This window comes from Pseudorasbora parva, chromosome 4, assembly GCF_024679245.1.
Source record: "Pseudorasbora parva isolate DD20220531a chromosome 4, ASM2467924v1, whole genome shotgun sequence".
Classification (NCBI taxonomy): domain Eukaryota; kingdom Metazoa; phylum Chordata; class Actinopteri; order Cypriniformes; family Gobionidae; genus Pseudorasbora; species Pseudorasbora parva.
The window spans coordinates 20,295,241-20,308,275 of record NC_090175.1 but is presented as its reverse complement, the minus strand read 5'-3'; the positions used below and the strand labels follow the sequence as shown (position 1 = coordinate 20,308,275).

Here is a 13,035-nt window from a genome sequence, read left to right as displayed (position 1 = left end):
TCTCTGTTGTGTTCAGTGTTTTCTTCCGGAAACAACGGACCATATGAGATTCCAAGTCACAGTTCATCACTTACGCCGCATTCACACGGGGCGTAGGCGTTAACGCTTGACGGAGGGCGTGGCTGAAGCTGGGTGCTGACGCGATCGTCATAGTGACAACAGCCAATCACATTAACTTGCCGCTTGGACCAAAACACAACACAAAAAAGCGCCTTTTTTGGTTGTATGTGCGAGTGCGATTGCCCGTGTAGCTGTTGTCAGCGCACTGCACAGGTGCACGAAGCTGTTAAGTACATTAAATCCTGAAAAAGCGCCGACAGCGGGAAGAATATCACGTAGTGGTCCAGGAGCTGCGTCTGGATTTTTAACGGTCTATGGTCTGGATGGTTCACGGAGCAGTAATGAACGCAATTGGCTAGCGTCTACTGAGGATATTTGCATACGGCGATCTGATTGGATGACGCCTGCGCTGGCGCTTGAAAAGTTGAGAATTCTTCAACTTCTGCCGCTTGCAACGCGAGTGAAGCGCCGCGACGGAACCCACAATTCAGTTCGGCAACGGATGATGTCACCCATTCAAAGTAAATGGGAAGCGTTAACGCCTACGCCCCGTGTGAATGCGGCGTTAGCAGAGCGCTCGTGGCTCGATGAGTCGAGACTGTTTTCCAAGATAGTGCCTGTCCGTGAACGCGTAATGCACTATGTTTATAAAGTATCTTCTTATTAAACTGTTTGTACTCTTACAAAGTTCTCAATGCTTCGGATTGCATGTAGGGACCCTCATTATGCTACCGTGTTAGTGTGAGGCTATTTTGAGCCTTGTTAGTGGTATTAACTAGCGATTTAATTGTACCACCCTGTGTCTACCCTGTGCCCCATAGACAAGCGCTATAAGCTAATCTGTTTTTAAAGATAAAACTCTTTACATTCAATTTTCATGAAAACGCATCCCAGAGAATGAGTAATTTTAAGGCTATTGTTCGCTTTGGTCTTTTTATTACCACATAAATTATTTGATTACTCGTTTACCAAAATAATCATTAGTAACAGCCATAACTTAAACTAATCATTCAAAACTCAAACCATGAAAATATCCTAATCTCAGATATTCCAAGTAAATATGTACACAAAACACTCTAGTTTTCTCTTCATGTAAATGAATGTGTGTGCCTGCATATGCTTACCTGATGGAATAATGAAAGTGCAGCCCTGCTTGAGCTCAATCCTCTGGCAATCAGTGGCCTTGTCACCAAGGAAAATGTCACCTTGTTTTCCTGACAACACCCAGTTCTCATAAAGCTCCAGGTTTTGTGCCGTGGGTGGGATTAACCAAAACACCTGTAACAGACACATGAAATCAGGCTCATCTATTCCAAAAAACATTTTGGGCATTTTGACAGCAAACTGATAATCAGATATAAAGCCCAACAGTTCCTTTGGCATTATCAATGAGCTCAAGTGTCTATGCTAAACTTGTATCACAATGATTTCAGCATGCACACTACCGTTGGAGTCAGTAACTTTACAATAAATTCCACTTTGTTAATATTATTTAATACATTAACTAAAGTTAACTATGACCAATAATTTGTTAGTTATTTATTAAACTTTGTTAACGTTAGTTAATCAAATACAACAGTTTATTTTTAGTTCTTGCTAGTTCAGGACCAATTTATCCTAATTCATATACATTTCAATGAAGTTATAACAATATAAAAACAGATAACTTTTGAATTTAATAAACAGAAAAAGTTGAAATTAACATAAGGTTCAGGTAAACACATTTAGTTAACTACTGTTAACAAATAGAAAATTGTTGTACAATTTTACCATAAATTATTGACAAAAGTGACAGACTTTCACATTGTTAAAACATATTCTATTTCAAATAAATGCAGTTGAACTTTCAATACAAAAAAATCGTGATTTTTTTTTTAAATCAGTTTCCACATATGAAGCAGCAACTGTTTTCAATAATAACAAGAAATGTTTCAACAAATTTACTGACAAAAAAAATAAACATTTGACATTGAAGACTGGAGTACTGATGCTAAAAATGAAGCTTTTCCTTCACAGGAATAAATGACATTTTAAAAAAGATGACCGCTATTTTAGTGTATTTCTTAAAGGGGGGGTGAAATGCTGTTTCATGCATACTGAGCTTTTTACACTGTTAAAGACTTGGATTCCCATCCTAAACATAGACAAAGTTTCAAAAACTAATGTTGGACGTTTGATAGAGTATTTCTGTGTCAAAAATACTCCTTCCGGTTTCTCACAAGTTTCGGGGAGTTTTTTTCGAGTATGGGTCTACTTGACGTTAATAGAACGGAAGGTCCCTGTATGGGCCGTACGGGCTCTTCTCCCGGTAGGGTGCGCGCGCGTGACTAGAGCGAGAGAGTCGTCCGTGAACACTTATGACGCGTCACGCTCCACTTTATTCCTATGGGTGAAGTCGAGCGACTTCAACGCTTCAACACAGCATTCCGGGAAGGCAGCGCTGCATTTGAACCGATTTGAACGCAGAAATGACGGGAAGCTTCACAACAATGTTTCAGTCGCGTCTCAAAGTGGATTTACACGCCACTGCTGTCACAGGACCACCAAATCATACCAAAGAAGTGTGTTTTTGACGGTTGTTGATACATACCTCTCTCGTCTCAGTGCGTGAACTTAATCTCTCTGACACGCGGTGACGATCTGATAGCATTTAGCTTAGCCCACTAAGCCAGGTTCATTCAATATGGTACCAAACAGAGATCAAGTTAGAAGTACCAAACACCTCCATCTTTTCCCTATTTAAATACAGTTACACGAATAGTTGAACGATCAAGAATGGTGACAAAATAAAACGTGGTACTTCTCTAATCGGATTAAAAAGGAGAACTATAATGTATGGCGGATTAGCACTTCTGAGAGTACTTCGGCTCGGCGCAGTAAAAAGTCCCGGCCGACACATCTTTCCTCACACCTCCCTCTCACTCTCTCATTTCTGTCAATAGGGAGACGTGCAAGTTAAACGCAGAGATGAAAACAGCGCTCTGTCATCAGCATTTCATTGAGTGACACAAACATTAATTTTGATACCGTACTGGATGAGATTGACTCTGTAAGAAAAATAAAACAAACTCGCGAATACATCATAGCTATTATAATGTTTGTATATTCCAAAGAATATTCACTCTTTAGACTATTAAACACATAAACCTTTTAAAACTGTTAATTAAAATGAATGCTTATATTTATGCTCAGTTATGGGGAGTTGATAGACTCAACTCTCATTTATTTATGTTCTCCACTTGAAAACATTAGACTTTATAACTGTATTTTGCCTGTTGTTAATATGGCTGTATTTATAAATAAAAAGGTGAAACCGCATTAATGTTAAAAAGACTTGGCACTGTATTTTTTTAAAAAATTGCATTTATTGATGTAAATGTCTTTTGTTCTGTATGTAAGGGAGTGAAACTATTGGTTATAAAAAATCAATATCAGTTGATCACTAATATGAACATATTTTTCTGACCTTGCAGCCCCGCAGTATGTGGTACCACACAGATGTGCCTCCAAAGTCTATGTGGAAATCTGTGTAACAGCCCTGCACACTCATTAGGCAGTACCTGCACACAGAACAATCTAATTTAAAATGGGGGAAGAGGATAATTTTGTTCAAATATAACAATAAACAAAGAGCTGTGTGAGAAACGGGACATGAAGAAAATGGAACAATACAGAAGACTTATTTCCTGGTAATAATGGCATTACCTGTGTGTCTTTTTTATGCAATCAAACAAAATGATTTGAGCAAAAAAAAAAAAACTATTGCAATTAAAACAAAATAGAAGATTGCAAATAAAAGGATAGTTCATCCAAAAATGACAATTCTGCCATCATTTACTCACCCTCATGTCACTCCAAACCTGTAAGACTTTCATTCTTCTTCAGTACACAAATGAATATTTTGTTTTTGATGAAATTTGCTTCTGCCCCTCCATTGACAGCTACACACCTACTATTTTTATATTTAGGCAACGTGGGGAATAGGACGCTGGCGTTGTTTGTTCGCCGCTTCTCCACCCACAAATCATGTTACTGTACTATTAGATTTAGATTTTATTTTATTTTCTTATGTTTGTGACTAGTCTAACAGTCAGAGCTACAATTGGGACTGTTGCTGATTGCTGGCAGCCACTGAGAGGACGTTGTTCGCCATTCACCGTTTTCCACCGCGTCTCTGATGTTTATGTTTGAATTGCTGCGGTTGGTCAAATTAACATTTCTGAGAAAGTCTGCGCTGATTGGTCAAAAAAAGTGAAATAGAGCAGCAAATTTGTCACCTGTGTAGAGTTCAAGAGCTCAAACAGAGATTGGTAACTTGTTTTTTTTTATTATCAACTGTATTAATTAATTATTATAAAATATAGGGGTGTAACAATATATTGTTAAATGATATATCGCGATATAAAATTGCGACGATATGCATCGTTGACGGAAACAATATGATTTGTGATAGAGTTGTTTTATTCAAGGCTCAACTTGCTGTATTTATAAGGTATAATTCCCCCCAAAAATGTAAATTATGTCATGTACTCAGCCTCATCATGTCATTTTTTTGGTTCAACTCCAAACACAAATTAAGATATTCTTTATGAAACCTGAAAGATTTCCATCCCTCCATTTAAAGTCCATTCCTCTTAAGCTAAAAAGAAATTCCAAAAAATGTCAAAGTATCCTAAAAATAACTATTCGAGTAGTCTAAACCAAATCCAAGTCTTCAGACATGATGGCTTTTTAAGATGAATAGATTTACAAACGAAGCATGTAGGCCTACTGTACTAAACTCGGAAGCACAAATTATTGCATGATGCACGAAAACAATATGAGAGTGAGTGACAGTTAAGTGACATTTATTTCAGTGACATTATTAAAAGTGACAATAGGGGAATATTTGTGGGTCCTGATTAGGGTTGGGCATCGTTTTGATTTGAACGATTCTGATTCCCATTCCGATTCTTACTTTCGATTCCGGTTCTTTTCGATTCTCGATTCCGATTCTTTGAGGGGTGGAGTCAAAACATGTCACATCGATATTCAATGCTATTTCCAATACAACGGGGGAAAAACGCTGCATATAATGTCAATTAGATATTTTTTATATACATTTTTTTTTGTCTGTCTTTCGAAAGTCTAGGCAATCAAACATTTCTGAAGAGATCACTTTATTTGATAAAGCTTTTAAGCTTTTTCTCATATATAAACATTGATCAATTACAATTAAAATTCTCACAAATATTTGTTAACTCAATGTATTTTTTACAACGGGGTAATTGTGTTGCAATAGTTTACACACAGCACAAGTAAGCTCGATTTTGAATGGTAAATTGAATAAACAAAGATACATATTACAAAAAATAGCACAAATAAATACAATAGAATAAAAGATATAAATGAAATGGACTGCTTTATTTTTTCAGGTAGGTCTAACATTCAGGTAAAAAACTGAATAAAAAAAACACAAAGTGGCTACATAAAATTTAAAATAACATTGGATAATGTTTTTGCAAAAAATTAAATAGTTTCATATAAAACCATTAAAGTTAGACAAGTTGATCAGTCAAGAGCAGTGTGATCGTTTGTCTTTTTGTAGTTTGACTTTGAATAACAAATGACTGCTGTCCCTTTAAGAACTGCCGCACTCATGGATCCTGAACACTGCTCCTGTTACTCATTCTTCATTTCTTCCTGAATTGTTTAAGACTGTGTTTACATACTGTTCAAAATGTGCACCGAGAATTTGTTTGAGTGTATTTGACCAATAATAAGCTGTAAAAAGAAGGGAATATTTGCACTTGTATGTCAGGGGCGGCTTTATTACGGTAGGCTATGTGAGCTTGAAATCTGCGGGGATTCGTAGAATTATGTGCAATCCCGCGCGAAATTCAGACCGATCACACACTAACACTAACACGCTGTCGTAAGGAAAAGTCCAGCAGAACGAGCGTCCGTCGTGTTCAGAGGTTAAGCGGCTGAATGAGAATATGCGGCTGCGTGTCAACTCGCTGTCGGTCAGAGAGGAGAGGAGAGGAGAGCAGCTGGGATCGATTGTGTAGGCTGAGCAGGCTATCGTATCTTTTCAGATATTTCAGTATCGATATTTTTGACAACACTAGTTGCACTGTGCCGACCCAGGCTTTTAAAAGTGAAATAAATCCACACTTCAGAGCCGCTTACCGGGCTTCCATGACTAAAAGAACAAGCGGGCGCGCAAGCACCGGAAATCAGGTGGCCATGGAAACCAAAACTTGCGCGCTTGGAACCGAAGATCGGAACCGAAAATAAATTTTCTAAACGATTCCAAAGGAATCTATATTTTTTAAACGGTTCCAAGTTAGAACCGGTTCTCGATGCCCAACCCTAGTCCTGATAATAAAACAATATTATTTTGATTAAAAAAATTATTTTGGCTTAAAATATTGCGATACACATCGTATCGTGAGTTCTGTTTCGTGATGTGTATCGAATGGTGGAACTAGTGGTGTTACACCTCTAATATATTAAGACTATAAATTCTGCATAATTAAGGGCGTGGTCACTGAGTGACAGGTGGATTTCCACTGCTGTCACTACTAGTCAGTCATCACACCACCCCAGCTCTAGCCACATCCCGCCTTCTTGCCCATTTTCTTTTATCCAGGAGTGACGATCTGCCAATATGGCAATGGCGACTTTAGGCTTCAAAAATGCTCTTCAGAAACTTTCAGGTGACATCCATATTTTTTACAGTCTATGGTTGGTAGAGTCAAATATAATAAAACTTTGGATTTTGTTAGTGCATTAGTGTGCATCATCAGGCCAGTGTCATATTTAATTCTCCCTTGAGCATGGCTGAGAAAGACTGATCCAAAATGACTTGGCTTATTCAGCCGTGTTATGTTAAAGGATAGTTCACAAAGCAGACAGAGCAACCATTGACTGCAAATAGTAGAGGAAAAAAATACTATGGTAGTCAATGGTTGCTCTCTCTGCTTAGTTACAAACATTCTTCAAAATATCTTATTTTGTGTTCAGCAGAACAAAGAAACAAAGGTTTGGAACAACTTGAGGGTGAGTAAATGACAGAATTGTAATTTTATGGCGGGACCAGGTAGTGGACAAGGCGGAATTATTACACTAAATGAGAAAGACCAATAGAAACAGATCTGTCACTCTGGTGCTCATGCTGCATTCACATGTTATCAGAATTATCGTAAATACGGGTTTCCTAAGAACAAAATTGCCCATGAATGCCCTCTGATGTCTTCTTTACCACTGGAAAGTTCAGAAATAAATTTGATACCCAAAATTTCTGAGATATGGCGTGCCATAAACTTTAAACATGGTGACGGGGTGAACTACTGCTGTGGCATGTGTGATTTTATTAGGTTCTTCCCCTCCAAAAAAGCTAGGTCTTCTTGTCATGACATTAAAGGTGGAGTAAGTGTTATTTCAAAACCATTTTAAAAACAGACTTGGGCCGAGACTAATAACAAACTTGTAGCCAATCAGCAGGTAAGGGGCATGTCTAATAATGATGGTGAGAAGAGAGCGCTCGCTCAGTGCATGTTATTATTCAAAACACAAGACACAGGACAGACATTAGCCGAGAACTAATATATGCTGGCTTTGCTTGAATATGCTCGTGTGTCATGTTCACTTGTTTGTGCATTTGTGATCATTACTGTTGCTTACTTTCAGCGATGATAAAGACCCTCACAAAATGAGTCAGACAAGTAAGATACTATATCCTAATATGTTTGCTTCCTCTTTTCATGATCTATATAACCCCAATCTGGTCATAATTGTAATATTGTTAGCTGGACTGTCCTGCTCTTGTAGGTCCTATCGAGTTGTTCATGAGAACTGTTTGTGTTTTGTGATCGCTATAACTCTAATCTTGTCATAAATGTAATAATTTCATTAGTTAGACTGTCCTGCTTGTTATAATGAGAACGGTTTGTGTTTTTGTGATGGAAGGGGTGACTTTTTCATTGAAAATTCGACCTGGATTAGTAACAAGCAGATTCTGCCATAGTTGTTGCCTGGGTTACATATGAGTGGGGCGGAGCTATCAAAATAGGGTCAAGACCCTTTTGGGGGTAGGGGCGTGTTTGTTTTGGTGATTTGAAATATCAACAACGGTTACCAGAAAGCACTTACCCCATCTTTCATGTAGTGCATATTTACATGTACGAGTAATCATTTGAAGCTTATTGTATGTTTGATACACAGCGAAAATAGCATGCCAAGACCAAAATTACAGAAAGCAGACTATCTGGAATGTTTATGGTTGCGCATTAGTCTGTTTTAATAAGATTTCACCGATAAATAGGCAAGAATAAACCTGGTGTCCCGCATGATTCTTGTTCATTCCAACAACAAAGCACTTGAATACAACAAGCTCGTAATCACGACTTCTAAAGTTGGAATTAGTTTTGATAGCATGGGAAGACAGCATTAGATACCGCCCATTGGAATGCAGCTTCACTTGAATTCAAAACGTTTCAACTTGCAAGCAAAGTTTTTAGGCTCAAATTTGTGCATGCGTGATAAACTGCACAAAGAAAAACAAAGATTTACTTGCACTATAAAGAGCACCATTTTTAATTTCCTAATTAGTGTAATTATTTAGTTAGTGTACTTTTTAAAAAAAAAATTCCCTCTTAAGCAGTATGTTTGATTGCAAAGAAAGACACAAAAGTAACTCCATAGGTGAACAGACCCTTTTTGTTTTAACGCCTTCACAAGTTGTGAAATGAGATCAAGAATGAATAAATACAGACTATTTTGAAAGATCTAAGAAATGCTCACTTCTGCACTTTGGGGTATTGCATGTCCGTGATAGAGTTTGTGGAATCTCTTTGCCTTTCTTTTAAGTGTCGTGGCCACATGTTGTCCACCCAGTCAATCATGTCCACCTGTGACAACATGGACAAAATGTTGGCTATCAGACTGGTCTAAATATTAATATTTGTGGCACATCAAAGCGTTGAGGTACCTACCGTGGCAGGTCTTTTGACGAGGCTCTCTAGTTTAGTGTGGCTAAATTCAAGGCTGATAACATTATAAAGCTTCTCTCTCTGAGAGGGTGGAGTCTCATAGTAGCGCCTCCACTGGGCCATTGACATTTCTGTGCCCTTCTGAGTTGACACATCCATCACGTCAATCATCCGCCGACTTCCTGTTAACAAAGACGAGCAGGGAGGAGAGGATGAAGCATCCCAAAGCAGCACCAAATTCAGCATTTCTACCACAAAAACACTTACCTACAAACAACTTCACATCATTCACACTGAAGTCTGGATCCGGCATTCTGAAACGGAGGCAGAGCACATGTAGATTAGATTGAAATGTAAAATTGTATACATATCCTGAAATATGAGGCGGAGGAAGACACAAAACAGCAATACTAAAACCAAAAATCTGTAATACTCAAACAATATGTGAAACTCAAAAGGGAGATTTCTGAATAAGAGAGTAAAGCACATTACAAGAAAAGACAAAAAAAAAAACATTCACAATCTCTTACTTGATGCCAAGTCCATCAGGTCTATCAAAGATGATGGGGTCCCGGAGCCCATATCTCTGGACGTACTCATATGTGAGGTCTGAAAAAAACATGCAAAATTAAATTGCACTCTCCATAAAGATGTGTTTCTTTGATGAGTTCCATAAGAACTGCAACTCTTTATCACCTTTGCCCTCCATGCGTTTGACTCGGTCAGAGCTGAAGCGGCTGCTGTGCAGCTTCTCCTCCAGATCGAAAGTCCTCTTTCCATCGATCTCGTCGTCGGAAATGCCATCGTCTTGGTAACGCCGCCGCGTGCCAGACCGCTGTAAGACAAAGAAAAATCAAACAATGAAAAAACATTGCCAGATCAACACCATTTCTCTGCATACATTAATCACTTCCTTTTAATCGTGTATTGTATAACCACCATAGCTTCAAAAACACACCTACACTAGGCTGACAGTTGCACTTGCCCACAATCTCACACATTACATACATTAAATAACTCACACCCATCACGAGCACTAGCCCACACACAGAAACTACTAAACATCATAAATCAAAATCTTATGAGAGTCCGTAAATATGATCACAAAACTCCCATCCTACTTGCACTGGCTTCCTGTTTCATCCCGAATTGACTACAAAATCCTCCTGCTCACACATAAATGCATCACCGTACCATGCACCACCATATCTACAGGAACTCATCCGTCTGAAATCCTCCACCCTCAGATCATCAGGCCACCTGCTTCTTCAAGTCCCCATCACCAGGTTTCGTACCATGGGGGATCGAGCTTTCTGCTCGGCTGCACCGCGGCTCTGGAACCAGTGAGCTGAGAGCAGTACAGAGCCTGGACCAGTTTAAAGCTGAACTGAAGACTTTTCTGTTCAGAAAGGCTTTTATGTGTTGATTATTTGTATTATTCTATATTTTTACTACTAGTACTATTGTTCCCTTTTACATTGTTGCATTTTGAGATTCTTCAGAATGAAAAGTGCGTTATAAATAAAATCTATTATTATTTTATTATTATAAATCATGCTGATGCACAAGGATTCACTGTTGAGAGTCTTGGAGCAGAACTGCTGGTGTTTCCAGCAGAAAACAACAAATGGCCAAATTCTCTTTTCTGCTTAATATAGCATGTTTACATCCTTAGCTTACAGGTGAGTAGCAGTATAGTACAGGAAGTTTATTTAACAAGCTCTGTTCAAAAAGGTAGCAATGTATCGTTCACAGAGAAGGAAGCTGCATTAATGATTGCATTTAAAACAAGAAGTGATGCTATCAAAAATGCCAATTTTTCACGTGAATGTCAATTATTTCTACAACATACATCATTCAAAAGTCGTTTTTTATGTTTATGCTCAAGACTCCATTTATTTGATAAAAAAATATATAGCAAACAGTAAAATAGTGAATCAGTCTCACATGATCCGTCAGAAATCATTTTAATTTGGTGCTCAAACAACATGTTTTCTTATTATCGTTTTATAAAAAGTAGTATCTGATATAATGCTAGTTTGCAGTTTTAATTATGCTAAGATGCACCCCTGCTTACCAAGAGCAGGTGAGCAACACATACAGGCACAGAATGAACAAAACAATAAGACCCTCCTCTGCTCGCCCTTGCCTCTGCCCTCTCTCTCTGGTGATGTGGAACCAATCACATGCTTCCAAAAGCTCTATCGTCACACCCTCTCAAAGACAACAAGAGGAAAAAAGAGAGGGGGTAGAAAGAAAAAAAGAAAAATCAATGAAATGAATTGGGCATGATTGTGCAGTATCTTAGGAAATGTTCTCCAAATCATTTACATATCCTGATTGAACCAGTCACAACTCTATGAACCAAAGCCCTTCATGTTAGCACACAAAAGTCCAAGCACACCAGTCAATCATTGGTCTCATTACTTTGTATCAAGATAAAAAGTCTCAGGAGGACCTGTTCTGTTCCAATACATAAATTATGTCCTGTCTAGTTGCTTTTGAAAATTGCTGTCACAAAGTCACCATGTACACCATAATCCTATTCTAACCAATCATACTGCAGGGTACAGCCCAAAATGCAACTGTAAACAATCACAATATTAAGAACAGACATTTTTAAACATGGAACTGTCATAAAGATCAATCTATGCTGTCATTTCTGAGTACTTAGGCACTTGTGCCCATCCCTAGTCAATGATGCTGCAGTTTTCCCAGGTTCTGGGCCTGTGCGCAAACCCTGCCATTCTGTCACTCTCTGACGCTGCATCATGCATCTTTCAATCTCTTCCATTCACAACAGATCAAAAGATCTCAAAGATCTACAAACGGTCATAACTCTAAGCAGCAATGGTGAAAGAGTACAACCTGTACTAATGTATCCCCACATTGGAGGGGGATCAAAACAAGAAATAGAACCTTCTACAGATGAAATCAATCAAGATGACGTGGTGTCTGCAACTGATGCCAGGATTAAAACCTTTTCTGTGCCGATCCGCATGCAGCTTTCGCTCGCCCTCTCTCCAGGCAAGGCCCTAGACCGCAGTGCGCTAGGAGGAAGCCCTTGTGGAGGGCAATAAGACACTACACACCTCGCACCTTCAGTGTCACATCTTCATCCCTCTGCTGGCTTTTCCTCTTCCTGCCTCTCCGTCTCATCAACAACATCCCCCCATCAACAAGTGTAAGGATCTCCTGTCCGTTCTCCATCCTTGCATTTCTTCCCGTCTTTCAAAATGAGAAAACCTGCTGTCTGTTCTCCTCAGTCATCCTTTTGCCTCTGCAGTGCTCCCTCCCACCCACTCCTCCCCCCGTTTCCGCATGTCTGATCACGTGGTCTGCTAAACCAATCTAATCGTTCATCCTCCCCTTCGTTCATCCTGGTCTCTACAAAAACAGTCTTCACACAACAATCTCTCAAATCCTGCTTACTCTCCATCACTGTCCCACTCTTCAGAAAACTACTGGGCAAATATTACAACCAAACTAACACTAATTTAAGATCATCTTAATGTTATAGATGAACTTTAATGCATCTATACATCTTGGCTGAGAGATCTTTTAATTTATGTGCTACAAATCCTCTAAAACCCAGCCTTACAATAGAACCAATGTGTGGAAACGTTTCGGCATGCACAAGTCATTGTGTGTCAGCAACTAACATTTAGCATCTATACAACTGAGGTATCCGTTGGGGTTAATCCAAAAATATATTAATATATTAATAAGCATATGGAGTGAAAGTGACATGTCAGTTTGGATCCAGAGAATTTGACCACTTAAACTGAAAGCAAGATCTTTATTATAAATAAAAAACAATATAAAAGAACAGAATATGAATAAGTGATTTATTGAATTTTGTGGTATAGATGTTTTACACAATTTGATGATGCACTGGAAGCTGGTTGGGATTCAAAACGGGCAGGTTTTAACTCCATTAGAAAGTAAACTTCATTAAGACTTTAAAGCATAAGAAAATAGTCTTAAAAATAAATATATT

The 13,035-nt window shown here is 38.5% G+C and overlaps 1 protein-coding gene across 9 annotated transcripts in view; it reads right to left on the bottom strand.

Moving 5' to 3' along the window:
* kdm2aa (lysine (K)-specific demethylase 2Aa) overlaps positions 1–13,035 on the bottom strand; it is a 32,657-nt gene that overhangs the window by 17,562 nt on the left and 2,060 nt on the right. For 4 of the 9 annotated variants that reach the window (XM_067441180.1, XM_067441181.1, XM_067441182.1 and 1 more), the window contains exons 2-8: positions 9,732–9,870; positions 9,566–9,644; positions 9,303–9,349; positions 9,039–9,217; positions 8,848–8,954; positions 3,527–3,620; positions 1,185–1,338 (exon numbers count right to left, since the gene is read on the bottom strand). In XM_067441180.1, the coding sequence (XP_067297281.1) occupies positions 1,185–1,338; positions 3,527–3,620; positions 8,848–8,954; positions 9,039–9,217; positions 9,303–9,349; positions 9,566–9,644; positions 9,732–9,870 (799 nt within the window). Of the gene's footprint in view, positions 1–1,184; positions 1,339–3,526; positions 3,621–8,847; positions 8,955–9,038; positions 9,218–9,302; positions 9,350–9,565; positions 9,645–9,731; positions 9,871–10,229; positions 10,377–12,127; positions 12,328–13,035 lie in introns of those variants that run through there. The other 5 variants (XM_067441178.1, XM_067441179.1, XM_067441186.1 and 2 more) reach the window with 3 other exon arrangements.